This window comes from Antechinus flavipes, chromosome 2, assembly GCF_016432865.1.
Source record: "Antechinus flavipes isolate AdamAnt ecotype Samford, QLD, Australia chromosome 2, AdamAnt_v2, whole genome shotgun sequence".
NCBI classification, from domain to species: domain Eukaryota; kingdom Metazoa; phylum Chordata; class Mammalia; order Dasyuromorphia; family Dasyuridae; genus Antechinus; species Antechinus flavipes.
In genome coordinates this window covers 324,940,551-324,955,125 of record NC_067399.1, presented here as the reverse complement: position 1 = coordinate 324,955,125, position 14,575 = coordinate 324,940,551, and the positions used below count along the sequence as shown (strand labels likewise).

Sequence of the window (14,575 nt, the reverse complement as noted above, 5' to 3'; positions counted from 1 at the left end):
TAACTGATTCTGGTCTGAATCACTTCACTGTTGAAAAGAGCTGTGTCTTTTATAGCAAAATTATATTTCATCCCAATTATATAATATAACTTGTTCAGCTATTAACCAATTTATGGGTACCTCATCCAATCCCAATTCTATGTCACCTCAAAATATATATATATATATATTTGTGTGTGTATGTAATCTTTTAAAGAGATATATATTTTTTACAGCTTATTTTATTTTATTTTGCTGAGGCAATTGGGGTTAAGTGACTTGCTCAGGGTCACACAGCCAAAGACTGAGAACAGATTTGAACTCAGGTCCCTACTAACTTAAGGGCTGGTGCTCTATCCACTGCGCCACCTAGCTGCCCTTTTCAATTCTTTTTAAAAAATTAAAATACAACCGAACAATCTCGGAGTTTTCTAATTGGATTCTTCCTTGGCCCCTGAGAAGATTCAGAAGGGACATTATATATCATCTTCCAATATTATAAGTTTTCTTTGTTTAAGTTCTTTACAATTTCATTTATATTTGCCTTTTTGTGTTTCTCTCAACTCCTTTATTTGAAGTTCTACTCAAAGTTACTATGAAGCTCTAGTCTTTTCATCAGGAATGCTTGAAGGTCCTCTATTTCATTAAAAATGCATTTTTTTCCTCTTAAGATTATATTCCATTTTGGGGCAGCTAGGTGGCACAGTAGAGAACTCAGGAGGACCTGAGTTCAAATCTGGCTCCAAACACCAAACATTTCCTGGCTGTGTGACCCTGGACAAGTCACTTAACCCCAATAGCCTCAGCTCCCTCCACCCTCCCCACCCCCCTACCCCCCAAAAAAAAGATTATATTCAGTTTTTCCAGGTAAGTAATTCTTGGCTACAAGCCTATGTTCCAAAATATCATATTGTAAATTTCCTGATTCTTGATATTGGAGACAGCTAATTCACATGTGATTCTGACTGTGTCTTCTTTGTACCTGTATTTTTTCTTTCTGGCTGCCTTAAGTCTTTTTGCTTTGACACTGAAATTCTGGATTTTGACTATGATGTTCCCAGGAGTTTTCATTTGAAGGTTTCTTTAAAGAGATAGATCATTTCTATTCTAAAAAGTAGATTATTTCTTTTTTCCATCCTGACCTCTGGTTCTAAGACATCTTGGCAGTTTTAAGATTTCTTGAAATATATGTTGTTTAGGCTTTTTTTTTTTTTTTTGGTCAATGTTCAGTGATTCTTATATCTCTCCCCAATTTGTTTTCCAGGTCAGTTGTTATTTCTAAGAGAAAAACTGTAGATTACAGCTCAAGAAAACTAACCAAAGAAGTTGATGCAAGGAGATCATGTACTATCAGACGGGGCTTCATACTAATCAATATCTGTGTAAGTAAGAGTGGTTATAACTCCCTCCTGATATTTTCTACTGTATATTCAGAGTCTAAGGACTTGTCCTTGTCCCTTTGTACAGAGACTTGGTGGTGGTATTGGTAATGGAGAAGGGGGAACAAGAAGTCTAGGGAAACAAGAAATCTTCTATTTATCTAACCAAGAGTTATAGGAATAAACTGGGGCACAGCTTGCTTCACAGATCAAAGAGGGAACCAATATGTGACCTAAATTGTTTCTGCATCTGAGAATTACTATATGCTTGAATTTTCTGGGCTTCAATTTTTCTCTATTACTGTAAAATGAAATGTTAAGTCAGAAAGGCAAATAAGAAGAGAAAGGAGAGGAAAATCTAAGCAAAATTTAAAAAAAAAAAGGATGAAAATGGAGGGGATAAAGAATAAAAGAAATGAGTAAATAGGAGTTCTATATAAGAATAAGAAAACCATCCCAGTATTTGAGAATCTAAGTTCAACATATTTTAAATCTTCTGTTGACTTTTACTAAATAAAGAATAGGCTTATTAGAAAGAAAAAGCAAAAGTTTCAAACTAATATCTGAAAGAAAAAGCTAAATCCTAATTATAAAAACAAAGTCACTTCATTTTGCTTTACACACACATACACACACACACATACACTCTACACAAAGGAAATAACAAAATAAAATTTGTATTTTATTTTCTGTCAATCACTTAAATCACTTCTGCTTACCTTTCTAAACAAGCAAATAATCCAGCTTTTCCTCCTACTGCACAAAGTACTTTTGGAGCACAGCGGGGTCGTGTCATCAAGACAGTTTGATGGGAAAGTCTATGTTCAGGCATAAAATGATATTTTAGAGCTTCATTCAATAGATGTTTACATGTGTGATCATCACGAATAAGATGATTTGCTTCATATAACCTAGTAAGAAACTTAACGCTCAACAACGGCAATCTAACACAATGAAGCAGCTGTGCTAAGTATTTCTGACGTTCTTGTACATCATACTTGATCCAAGATTCTAGGGCATAAAAAACAGTCTCTTCAGTAACAACATTAAGACAGTCATTTGAAATAATTTCATCTAAATCTGCATGTGTGAGCTCAAAAAATTCTTCAGTTTGACAAACATCTTCAAAATTTTGGCAAATATACTTATTAGCTGCCAAATAGAGGTCATGACAGCCATATGTCTCTGCAAAACGAGAAATTCCAATGCAATTTCCAGGATCGAGTTGACTTTCAAGAAACGCACAACATTCTTTCAGCACAAGTTTTATTTGGAGTAGATTTGCTGCTGGCAGGAGTGACTCTACCGTGTCCTGGGAAATAAACACAGTCCCTGTATAGGCATACTCCACTATGGCCTGAAGTGCGGCTTCATCAATGCACTGAAACTCAACTTCATTATTCTCTTTTTCAGAAAGATTTCCAGTGAACATGGCTTTGAAATAAGGGCTGATGCTGGCAAGCACCACTTTATGAGCATGAATCTTAACATCCCCAACTCGAAGAATAATGTCACAGAGCTCATGATGTTGACGAAGAAGGTTCAGACCCTGCAGAAGCTGTTCAGAATGTAAGAGGGTTAAATTAGCAAGCATGTAGGTTGGGGGCGTCTGGTCCATCTGTAAAAACAGAAAATATGGACAGTTTTACTTTCAAAAGCAATTTTATCAATTATCCTCTTTCTAACAGCACAAAGAAAATCACAATTGTATTTTATTTTCACTTTAGGTACTTCAACCATTTAAAGAACACCTAATCCAGTTCTTCTATAATAAGGAAAGTTAAGGCCCAGAGAAGTTAGGTGATTTATCTAAAGTAATATATCTGTAGAGCTGAAAAGCTAACATTAATATTTTTTCCATTGCATTATAATACTTCTGCTTGTAATTTAAAATCATACCTCTTAACATAATTACACCAATAAAATTCAAATATAAAAGGTCTAATTTAGTGTAGACAATACTGAGACCAGAAATGGTAATATTTAATTGTTTTTATTCTAAACTACAGCTTCATTACCAAACCTGTAAGTTCATATGGACTTTTACTACACAATCTTTATGATGGCCCATTTTGCACTAAGATTTCCTCTAGGTACATCTGAACATGGCTCTTTTTGGTCTTACCAAGAGTTTTCCTGAGGAGTGCCATGTCCAGGCTGATGCCATAGTCCTTCAGTTCCTAAGTAAACACTAAGACTAATAAAATATCAACTATAAAACAAGTTTTTTATAAACTAACAAAAATGCAAAGGACTTAAACCTAAGACCCACAAATTGTCAAACACTTTTTCTTCCCTTTCCTGTTGACTTCTTAATACTGGACTTAAATAAACAATGGATTCAAATAGCTAATTTTCTGAAGAAATCAAAGCTATCTATAATCATATGAAATACTATAAATCTACTATTGATTAGAGAACTGCATATTAAAGCAACTCTGAGGTATCTCCTCACATCTATCAAATTGGTTAATATGACAGAAAAGGAAAATGATAAATGTTGGGGAGGACATGCAAGAAAATGAAGACACTAATACACAATCAGTGGACTTATGAAATGATCTGAGTATTCTAAAGAGCAATTTAGAACTATGTCCAAAAGGAGAAAAAACTATGTGTATCCTTTGATCCAGCAACAGCACTACTAGATTTATATCACAAAGAGATTTTTTTTTAAGCGGTAGGGGGTGGGAGGAGAGGATCTATCTGTACAAGGGAATTTATAGCACTTCTTTTTGTGTTGGCAAAGAACTAGAAATTGAAGAGATGCCTGTCATTTGAAGAATGGTTGAATAAATTGTGGCATGTTAATAAAGTGAAATTATTGTGCTCTAAGAAATGAGTAGAAAAATCTGAAAGCCTTACAAGAACTGATGTAAAATGAAGGGAACAGAACCAGGAGAACACTGTACATACCAGCAGTACTGTATGATGAACAATTATGAATGTCTTAGCTATTTTCAGCAAGACAATGATCCATGACTGTCCCAAAGGACTCATGATGAAAAATGCTCACCACCTCCAGAAAACTGACAGCCTGAGTACAGACTAAAACATACTACTTTTCTTCTTCCTTCTTTCCTTTCTTAGTTTAAGTTTTCTTCCACAAAATGACTAAAATGGAAATATATTTTACATGACTGAACATGTATAATCATTATCAGATGGCTTACCCTCTCGGGGGGAAGGAGTGAATCTAGATTGAACTCAAAAATATCTTAATTTTAAAAACTGTTTTTACATGTAATTGAGGGAAAAATAAAATATTTTTAAAAACTTAATGGGAATAGATAGAGCACCAGCCCTGAAGTCAGGAGAACCTGAGTTCAAATCTGGTCTCAGACACTTAAGACTTTCTAGCTGTGTGACCCTGGATAAGTCACTTAACCCCAATTGCCTCAGCAAAAAACAAAAACAAAAACAAAAAAACACCTTAATGGGAAAACATTTACCAAAACAAATAAAAATGACCTTAACATTGGAAAAAAAAAAAAAAAGACAGTGCTCAGAATGTAAAGTAGTACTTTGAGTAGAACTCCACTTATAAAGGAAAACGAATCAAGATAAAGAAATCAATTAATACCTAAATTGGAGGACCCTTACCTTCCCAACAATTTATAACTCTCTACCTTACAGTATTGCCACTGATAAAATCTCCTGCAAAGAGAAGGAATTTGAAGCTGCTAGAGAGTCCATCAATGTTTTCTACTGAAAAATCATGCTTGACCATTTAGTCCAAATGATATGTACCCGCAAGGAGTAATGTATGTCCTATCATTTGGGTCCCTGATTGTCTTCTTTTTCCAAAGAACTCCTCTAGCATTTCTGGTATTCTCTTCCTCAGGAATACCCTTCTCTGCTACCTTCTGTATCTCTTATCTGGCACAAAATCTTTGTATGTAAAGCTCGCCAAGTTTCCTGTAAGGGACTTTTAAATACATACACACACACACACACACACACACACACACACACACACACACACACATTTAGTTCTTTGTAGATATACATACATATCTACAAAGAACTAAATCTATGTCTGAAAAACTACTTTCACTGCCAACCCTGTGGCTCTTTTGGAAAATGTTCTTTCTCATTTTAAAAGTCCATCCAAGGGGGCAGCTAGGTAGTGCAGTGAATAGAGCACCAGTCCTGAAGTCAGGAGCACCTGAGTTCAAATCTGGCCTTAGACACTTAGCACTTCCTAGCTGTGTGACACTGGGCAAGTCACTGAACCCCAATTGCCCCAGCAAAAATAAATAAATAAATAAAAAGCCATCCAGCTCAGATGTATTGATGCCATTATCTTTTTTTTTCCAGATTGAAGCATACTTTTATTTTATTTATTTATTTTTATTTTTTGAAAATAGATTTTTAAAAATTTTAAAGCTTTTTATTTTCAAAACATATGCATAGGTAAATTTTCAACATTGACCCTTGCAAAGCCTTCTGTTTCAAATTATCCCTCTCACCCCCTGCCCCTCCCCTAGATGGCAGGTAGTAGAGTAAATTCTTGATCATCCTTGAAGTAGCATTTGAAATATTTATAACTTATCAAATGAACACAAAAGAAGGTGCTTCTAATATAGTATGTTTATGCATATCTCAATAATGCAAGATTAAAAAGTACATTATACTTGGCAATCTGATACATTATTTCTTACTCTAATTAAATTTTCTTAATGTTAATATAAATAGGGGCAAATATCTCAATTTTCAAAAGAGGGAAGAGAGTGGAGAATGCAACGTATTGGCAAATGAGTTTGATTTAAATTTCTGGCAAAATTCTAGAATGTATCATAAAAAAGGAACATCAGAGTATAATTCATTGATCAAGTAAGAACAGACTACTGATTTTTTTAAAAAGGGTAACAATATAATAATCCTTCATAAAATCTTGATGACTTATTGTGGTGAGAAGTTGACTCTTGATAAAGGATCTCCTTCAGAAACACCCAGAATTAAGTCTTCTCTTGTAACAAAGAAAAACAGGCAAAATTAAAACATAGTGCCTACATCTGAGACTGTCCTGTAGTTTCTTGCCTTCTTCTGCTGTAAGGAGATAGACAAGACTAGTTATGATAATTATTCCGATTTTGATTTCCTCTTAATGTTCTTTTCACTTACTTAACTATAATTATATACATTTTGGATGGGGGGGATCAACTTATTTCATTCTAAGACAATATATAAAAAATTTTCCCATTGTTTTCTGAATTCCTCATATTTGTCAAGAGTACATTGGATAGGATCATACAACTTCATTAGTATAGGAAATTTCTGGTGAGGCAACTTCCTCTATCAATGTGGGTCTGCATCTAATTTACAAGCTATAAACTGTTACCAAGAAATTAGGGCACTGGGAAGGTTCAGGAACTTGTTCAAGCTCACCCAGATCATATGAGTTAATGGTAGGACCTGAACTCAGGTTTTCCTGATTCTACATTGCTTTTCATGTCATTTTTTATTGCAAAGTGATATTCTATTAAATTCAAATAATAGTTTGTTAAGCCATTTCCTAATTAACAGGAAACCACTTTGCTTATAGTTCTTTGCTATCACAAAAAGTGTGACTGTGTATATTTTGGTACATATATTGGATCTTTCTTTCAGTAAGAGAACCATGAAGTCAAAAGATTTGGAAAGTTAAATCACTTTTCTCATTTAACCCAAGTTCTTTTTCAAAATGGTTGGATCAACTCACAGCTCTGCCAAAAGTGTACCAGCAAATATGTCTTCCCACAGACTTTCAACATTGTTTTCATCTTTTTTTTTTTTTTTTTGATAATTTGTTCTTTTAATTTGCATTTTTCTTATTATTACCAATTTGCAGCAATTTTTCATTTGGTTGTTAATAGTTTTTTTTTTTTAAATATTTAATCACTGGGGAATAATAGCATATGATCAACATATCTGTGACAACTTCCTACACATACTGTATATCAGGTTGTTTTTATCAGAGATAGTTGAGGCAAAGAGTTTCCAATACGCATTTCCTTATAACACCGGCAATATATATATATATATATTTTAGTACAGAAGCTTTAAATTTTATAACTGAAGTAATCAATTTTGGATTTTATCACTGCCGGTATCCTGTTTACTTAGAAAGAGTACTAGTGACCACAGTTGTGTATTTGCACTTTCTTCTTTGTTTTATAAACGATGCAACTTTTATATTTAAATGTTTCTTATATATTTAGTATTTGACATACATTAGTATTAGTAGATATCATTTAAGATGTTTGGCAATCCATTTAGAAGAATTTTTTATTACTATTTTTCAATTTAAAAGCATTTCTTTTCTTTTTCTTTCTTTCTTTTTTTTTTTTTTTTTTTTTTAGTAACTTTTTATTGACAGAACCCATGCCAGGGTAATTTTTTACAACATTATCCCTTGCACTCACTTCTGTTCCGATTTTTCTCCTCCCTCCCTCCACCCCCTCCCCCAGACGGCAAGCAGTCCTTTACTTGTTAAATAGGTTACAGTATATCCTAGATACAATATATGTGTGCAGAACCGAACAGTTCTCTTGTTACACAGGGAGAATTGGATTCAGAAGGTATAAATAACCCGGGAAGAAAAACAAAAAAAAAAAAGCATTTATTTTCTATTGCCTTCTCCAACTGAACAAAACAAAAGCAAAATTATTATAACAAATACATAGAATCAAACTGAACAAATTCCCACACTGACCATGTTCAAAGATGTCTATCCATACTGCATCTTGAGAACATCACTTTTCTTTCAAGAAGTAGGAGGTTTGTTTATCTTTTGTCCACTGGAATCCTACTTTACTATATCATTGGTCACAGTTCTAAAATATTTCAAAATTGTTTTTGTTTATAATGCTATTATTATATAAATTGCACTCTTGGCTCTGCTCACTTCACTTTGCAAAAGTTAATACATGTACAGGCCTAGTACTAGTATAAATCACATAAATTATTAGAATCAAAGGATATACACAGTTTAGGGCCTTTGGGGGTAAGGGTACAAATTGATTTCCCAAATGCCAATTCACAGTTCCAAAACCACATCAATATGCTCTTTATCCTTTATTCATTCCAAAAGCCATTTTACCTTTTTTTTTTTGGTCATCTTTGCCAATCTGATAGTTGTGAAACTGCATTGTATATCTAAAATTATTGACTTGGTCATTTTTTCATATGGCTGTTTATTAACAGTTTAGATTTTTTTATTTGAAAATGGCTTATGTCTTTTGTTAATGTCTACTTTAGAATAGCTTTTGTTAAAAATGTGAATCACTTCCTTATGCCTTTCCTACATAAGACCTTTATCATAAACTTGCAACAAAGATTTTTCCTTTTAAGTGTCTCCCTTTTAATTTTAGCTGCATTGGTTTTGTCTGTGAGAAAACAGTTTTTTTAATATTGTTTGTCTATTTTTCCTTCTGTGATATTCTTTGGCTCTTGTTTGGTCACGAACTCTTGCTCTATGTCTTCCTTGTTCTTCTAATTTGTTTATGATATGACTTTTTATATCTAAATCATATAATCATTTGATCAAAACATAATTTTTGCCAGATTGCTAATTCTCCTAATGGATTTTGTTCAATGGTGATCTTTATCCCAATAGATGGGGTCTTGGGGTTTACTGAACACTATATTAATTTGTTTGCTTGTATATGTTATGTACCAGGCTAGCTAAGTACAGAGAAGCTGCTCAAAGATAGGCAGGCCACTCAGTAATGAATACTTTTTGGCCAAAGTAATCTCTGAAATGAAGAAAAATACAAACTGACCTCAGTCCAGTGTGGCCCCCTTCTGGTCCTGTAGTGATGCTAGCATAACATCAGAAAAAGAAGGAGGTGTTAAGAATTAGAATTTTTAGACAGTCAATAAACATTAACTTAACTGTTGGCATTCTAAAAATGAGATTCTTGACCACTTATCAACAAAAGGACTTTACTACTGGATGAACTAAAACAATTATTATTATTATATTATTATGACATTATTATTATAAATAACTCAGATATTCCCTAGAAAGATAAAGAGTTGGCATAGTTGATTTTATTGTTTCCACAGGTAACAACAAATACCACTGCAGGGAATATTTGATCATCTCATAATGAAATGTTCATTAAATAACTATAGTTTATGTAGCAAAGATATCTTATAAAGAATTTAATAAAACTCTCCAAATTAAATCATTGTATAGCGCGAATTTAGGTCGATTTCAATGCAAAGTTAGATTTAGAAGAGGTTGGGAGGGGAATACTAGAAAATACAATTCAGGAATAAGAAATAAAATAGTTCAAAGACTTGTTGATTTTACCCAAGTCTCATGCTCAAATAACACAAACGCTTTTTAAAATGATCAGTGCAAATCACAATCCATTCTTGATTTTTTTTATCTTATGTAATACTTATCCATATCCTTTCGTAAATCAAGATCTACATATTGGAAATGCTAACAGTATCCATCTAAATCCCTTGACATAGCCCAGAAAACATTGTAACACAGACTGCAATGGTTATCTTTCTATGTGCTACCCCCACTTTTCTAATCATATGATTCTCATTCAGAGCGGTCTCATTTATAGTTATATAATATCAGGAAAGTTAACTAGAAATTATTTTAGTACCAGTAATTATTTCACTTAAAAGCATTTGAAAAAAGTAGTAGCCCGGTGAACAAGAGAGAGAGAGAAGAGCTAAATGATTAGACTAATTAAATAACTAGCTAAACTATGCTAGATAGTGTAATTAGGTATTGTCAATAGGAGAGTAGTTTCCTGTGGTTCCCCAAAGTACATTATTACTCATCTAATGCTGTTTAACATTTTTTACAAATATGGCTTTAGTCACAGAAGTCACCTTCTCTTTAAATGTGTAGAAGATAGGAAGCTACAAGGGAAAGCGCCAACATAAAGCTGACTGTGTCAGAATCAAAAAGGATTTGAATAAAGTGGGATAATAAGTAAAAGCAAAGATGAAATGTAGTGGTATTCCTGTTAATCTAAATAAAGTTTACATGATAATAGATATAGAATAGGCAGGGCCCCTTATTAATCAAGTAGTTTATATCCCTCAATTTAAATAAAGAGTATTAAACAGTTCCACTGATGCCAATACTGCACTCTTTTTGTGAACAGTTCTAAAATTAGGTTCAAAAAATTAATTTCATCTATACAGGTTAGGGAAGAACCACGGCTAGACAATAATTTGTGTGAAGAGAATCTCAGGGTTTTAGAAGACTATAAACCAAAATGAAATGGCATTCTAAAAATCTAATGTTATCCAAAGTACAAATAAATTAGCATCCAAAATGTCATTTGAACTATATATAGAATTTTCTGTTTTGTTTTCAATATCACATTTTATAAACAGAACTGATAAGCTGAGGGTAAATCAAAAAGAAGACAACCAGGATGAAGAGTCTAGAGATTATTCCACGTAGAGATAAACGAAGAATTAAGATATTTAGGCTAAAGATATAATCTTAAGCAAATCACTTAACCTTTTTCTCTCTCAGCCTTAATTTTCTAATTTGTAAAATGGGAATTATATCTTGCCACTAGACACTTGGCCAGATTGTAAAAAGATGCATAAAAATTCAAAGAAGAGAAAAACTTAAAAAATAGAATTGGTCAAACAGAAAAAGAGGTACAAAAATTTACTTAAAAAGTAGAATCAGTCAAGTGGAAAAGGAGGTACAAAAACTCACTGAAGAAAATAATTCCTTAAAAATTAGAAATGTGTAAGTGGAAGCTCTATGCAACACCAAGAAATAATAAAATGAAATCAATCAAAGAAATGAAAAAAAATAGAAGAAAACATGAAATATCTCCTTGGAAAAACTAATCTGGAAAGGGCAGCTAGATGGCATAGTGGATAGAACATTGGTCCTAAAAACATTGTTCAAATCAGACCTTAGATAATTAACACTAGCTGTGTGACTCTGGGTAAGTCACTTAATCCCAACTGCCTTGCAAAAAACAAACAAATGAATAAATAAGTTTTTAAAACTCACCAGAAAACAGATCTAGGAGATAGAATTTAAGTTATTGGATACCTGAAAGTCATGACCAAAAAATGGCCTACACATCATCTTTCAAGAAAAATTGCTCTGATAGTCTAGTCAGAAGGTAAAAAAGAAATTCAAAGAATTCAAAGAAATTTCGTGAAAGAAATCTCAAAATGAATACTCCCAGAAATATTCAATTCCAGAATTCCCAGGTCAAGGAGAAAATATTACAAGCAGTCAATAAGAAACAAGTGAAATATTATAGAGCCAATCAAAGCCAGAAAAAACACAAGATTTACAAGTTTCTACATTAAAGAAGCAGAAGACTTAAAATATATGGAAAGTAAAGTAGCTAAGGATCACAATCAAAAGTCACGTATCCAGCAAAACTAAATATAATCTTTCGAGATGGGGAATGGGAGGATGGGAGAATATATATTCAGTTAAATAGAAGACTTTAATGCGTTCCTGTTAAAAATACCAGAACTGACTAGAAATTTTGTCTTTCAAATACAATACCAAGAGAAGCATAAAAAGGTAAACAGGAAAGAGAAATCATAAGGGTTTTAATAAGGTAAACCTATTCATATTCCTAAATGGGAAAATATTTGTAACTTCCAAAAACATTTTCATTACTAGGGCAATTAGAAGCAATGTAGATAGAGGGGGCATGGGTGGGAGTTGAAGATGATGGGATGATTATTTAAAAATAAATAAATAAAATTTATAAGAAGTGAAAAAGAGTAATACACTGGGAAAAAGAGAAAGGGAGTGGGACAAATAGGATAGATTATCTCACATAAAAGAGGTATGAAAGAGCTGTCAATATTATTTTGGCTACCCTGTATTCTAGAGCTAAGGCTTAGCAAGCATCCTGGAATGATCTCACCCTCTGGCAAAATATATTGGTTTGGACCAGCACGTTTTCTCCTAAGGGATTTGGCTCCCCTTATTTCCCAGATCCATCTATCATATCAAAACAATCCCTGGGTTTTTTTGGTCATTGACAAAGTAGTGCACTTACTGATCCTATGGCCTTCAGGGTGGCTACAACCCCCAAAATTTGAGACAGTGACTTCTTACAGAATCCAAGAATACCAGTATTGTCCCCAAAAATGCTAACTGACTATGAGAACTATCTCAACATCTATGAATGATTGCATAGTGGGTCAACCCCCTTCATGTATATAAGTAGCTTCAGTCTAAGCACCCTTAAGAAATCCTTTTTAGGAAATGGTAGGCAATGGAGGTGAGCTTCCACCTACAGGTGTCCTGTTCCTCTCTATGAAATTAATAAAATTCTGTTTGTGTCCTAACTTTCCAGCCTGCTCTATTTCAGCTTTAGCTTCCCTCAAGTAAAAGGCTGATTTCAGTCCAGTTAATGTTAAGTGGTATCAGAAGTTGGGAGATGACAAGTAATAGGGTCAAATAGACCATTTTTGGTATCAGTGAGGGTAGATTAGGTGCCACAGGAGATTTCTCCAGAGCTTGACACATAGCACTTGTCTGGTGAGTCCACTGTCCTTTCCTGCTCAAACATTCTAAGGTTCATTCTTGATTGAGTTCAGCTTTCATGGTAAGTAATACTCCAGAACCTCTTTCTTGACCTGGTTCTTCTCAGATCACTCCAGTGTGGTAAATATCTTTTTTTTCCCTCTGCATGTCCTGTGTTTAAATTAGTTAAATACATGTCTGGCTACATACAGATTGCAAGCTCTTTTCTTTTTAAATACATATCCAATTATGAATTGCATGCTTTCCCCCATTTGTATCTGTCTTGTCTGTATTTGTAAAAATGCAGTCTATATCATGTTTGTTCTATGAGTTAGATTCTGTTACCTTGAAAGATTTAAAATGCATCCAGCCAGAAAAACTTCTAAGGGATATAGTTAGAGAGAACACTGGGAAAGATTTATTAACTTTACTAACTCCCACCATAGATTTTTTGGTGAGAAATTAGGTTGTAAGAAAAGAGAAAAGAAAGGGAAAAGCCTATAAGGTTTTCTTTTCTTTTTTGGTTGTTACAATCCCGGCCAACTTAGAACTATAAAAATAAAATTAGATAATTAAAAAGTTATAGAACCACTAAAAACATCTTAGCAGATTTTGAAATTAATCATTAAGGAATATGGCAATTAAGGTGTGTGTGTGTGTGTGTGTGTGTGTGTGTGTGTGTGTGTGTTTTAAAGACTGCAGGAGAGAAATCCTGAGACTTTGGGATAATTCCAGGGACTCACCCCCTTCTGAAGAATCTCAGTAAGTTTTGGATACCACTCTATAAAATTGATTTTAAGGAAAAATAAGCATTAAATCTTATTAAGAGTTTTAAAAATAATTGACAAGATTAATAGCTTCATTGTTCTAGGACAGTAAGGAAAAGTCAGTTGACAGAAATCAGACAAAAGAAAATAGCGGGGGAAAAAAACCTTTTATTAACCCATCCTTGACTTTTTCAGTTTTTAACCTATTTTGTTATAGCTTATATCTTTCTGTTAACCCTTTTCACCTCAGGCCAGATTAAGAAAAGAAAAAGAGAATACTGGAGAATTGTGGGGAAAGTTAGGCTTTGTCCCACCTTGTGGAAGAGGTGGAGGGGCAAGAGCTGCAGTAGGGCCTCATACACCCTGCCCTAGCAGCTTTCCAATCCCAGCATTGGCAGCTGTAGGAGATGGGAAGCAAGTGATGGTAAGTGGTTTTTCTAAGAGTGGTAGAAGAGGGGAAGGGTCAGGCCCTATAACCAGAATTCTATGAGTCTTGTCACCTGGAATTGCCACCAATATGAGAATATTGTCACCAGCTCCAGGGCAAAGCCATCTCTCAGCAGGGCCCATCTAGCTGCTCTTTGGTACTCTTGTCAGTACCTAGTGTAGCAGTACAAGATAGAGGAGCCAGCTAACCTCTACTATTGGTAAGTCCACTCTTCTTAGTTCTAATTGCAAAACTGCATTAGCTGTGCAATTTATGGCAAATTATTTTATCTCTGCCCCAGTTTCCTGATTTGTAAAGAGAGACGGCAATAATGGTTGTTATTGTGAGATCAAAATGATATAATGATTATAAAATGCTTAATATAGTGACTAGGATATGCTAAGCATTACATTATTATTATTTCTCCAAATGAAAGTAATTATTCCATATTCGGTAATGTTAAAATGGTTTTAAAATGCCAAAGGTAATACGATCAATGATTTTTATATGGTATAATTTGGAAATGCAATGGGTG

General features: G+C 33.7%; 1 protein-coding gene across 2 annotated transcripts in view; it reads right to left on the bottom strand.

Annotated features, from left to right (window-relative positions):
- Positions 1 to 14,575, bottom strand: part of KLHL28 (kelch like family member 28) — a 41,365-nt gene that overhangs the window by 15,776 nt on the left and 11,014 nt on the right. Inside the window, exons 2-3 of one of the 2 annotated variants that reach the window (XM_051977708.1) lie at positions 9,125 to 9,163; positions 2,078 to 2,976 (exon numbers count right to left, since the gene is read on the bottom strand). In XM_051977708.1, the coding sequence (XP_051833668.1) occupies positions 2,078 to 2,976 (899 nt within the window). In that variant the 5' untranslated portion in view covers positions 9,125 to 9,163. The remainder of the gene's footprint in view (positions 1 to 2,077; positions 2,977 to 9,124; positions 9,164 to 14,575) is intronic. The other variant, XM_051977709.1, reaches the window with a different exon arrangement.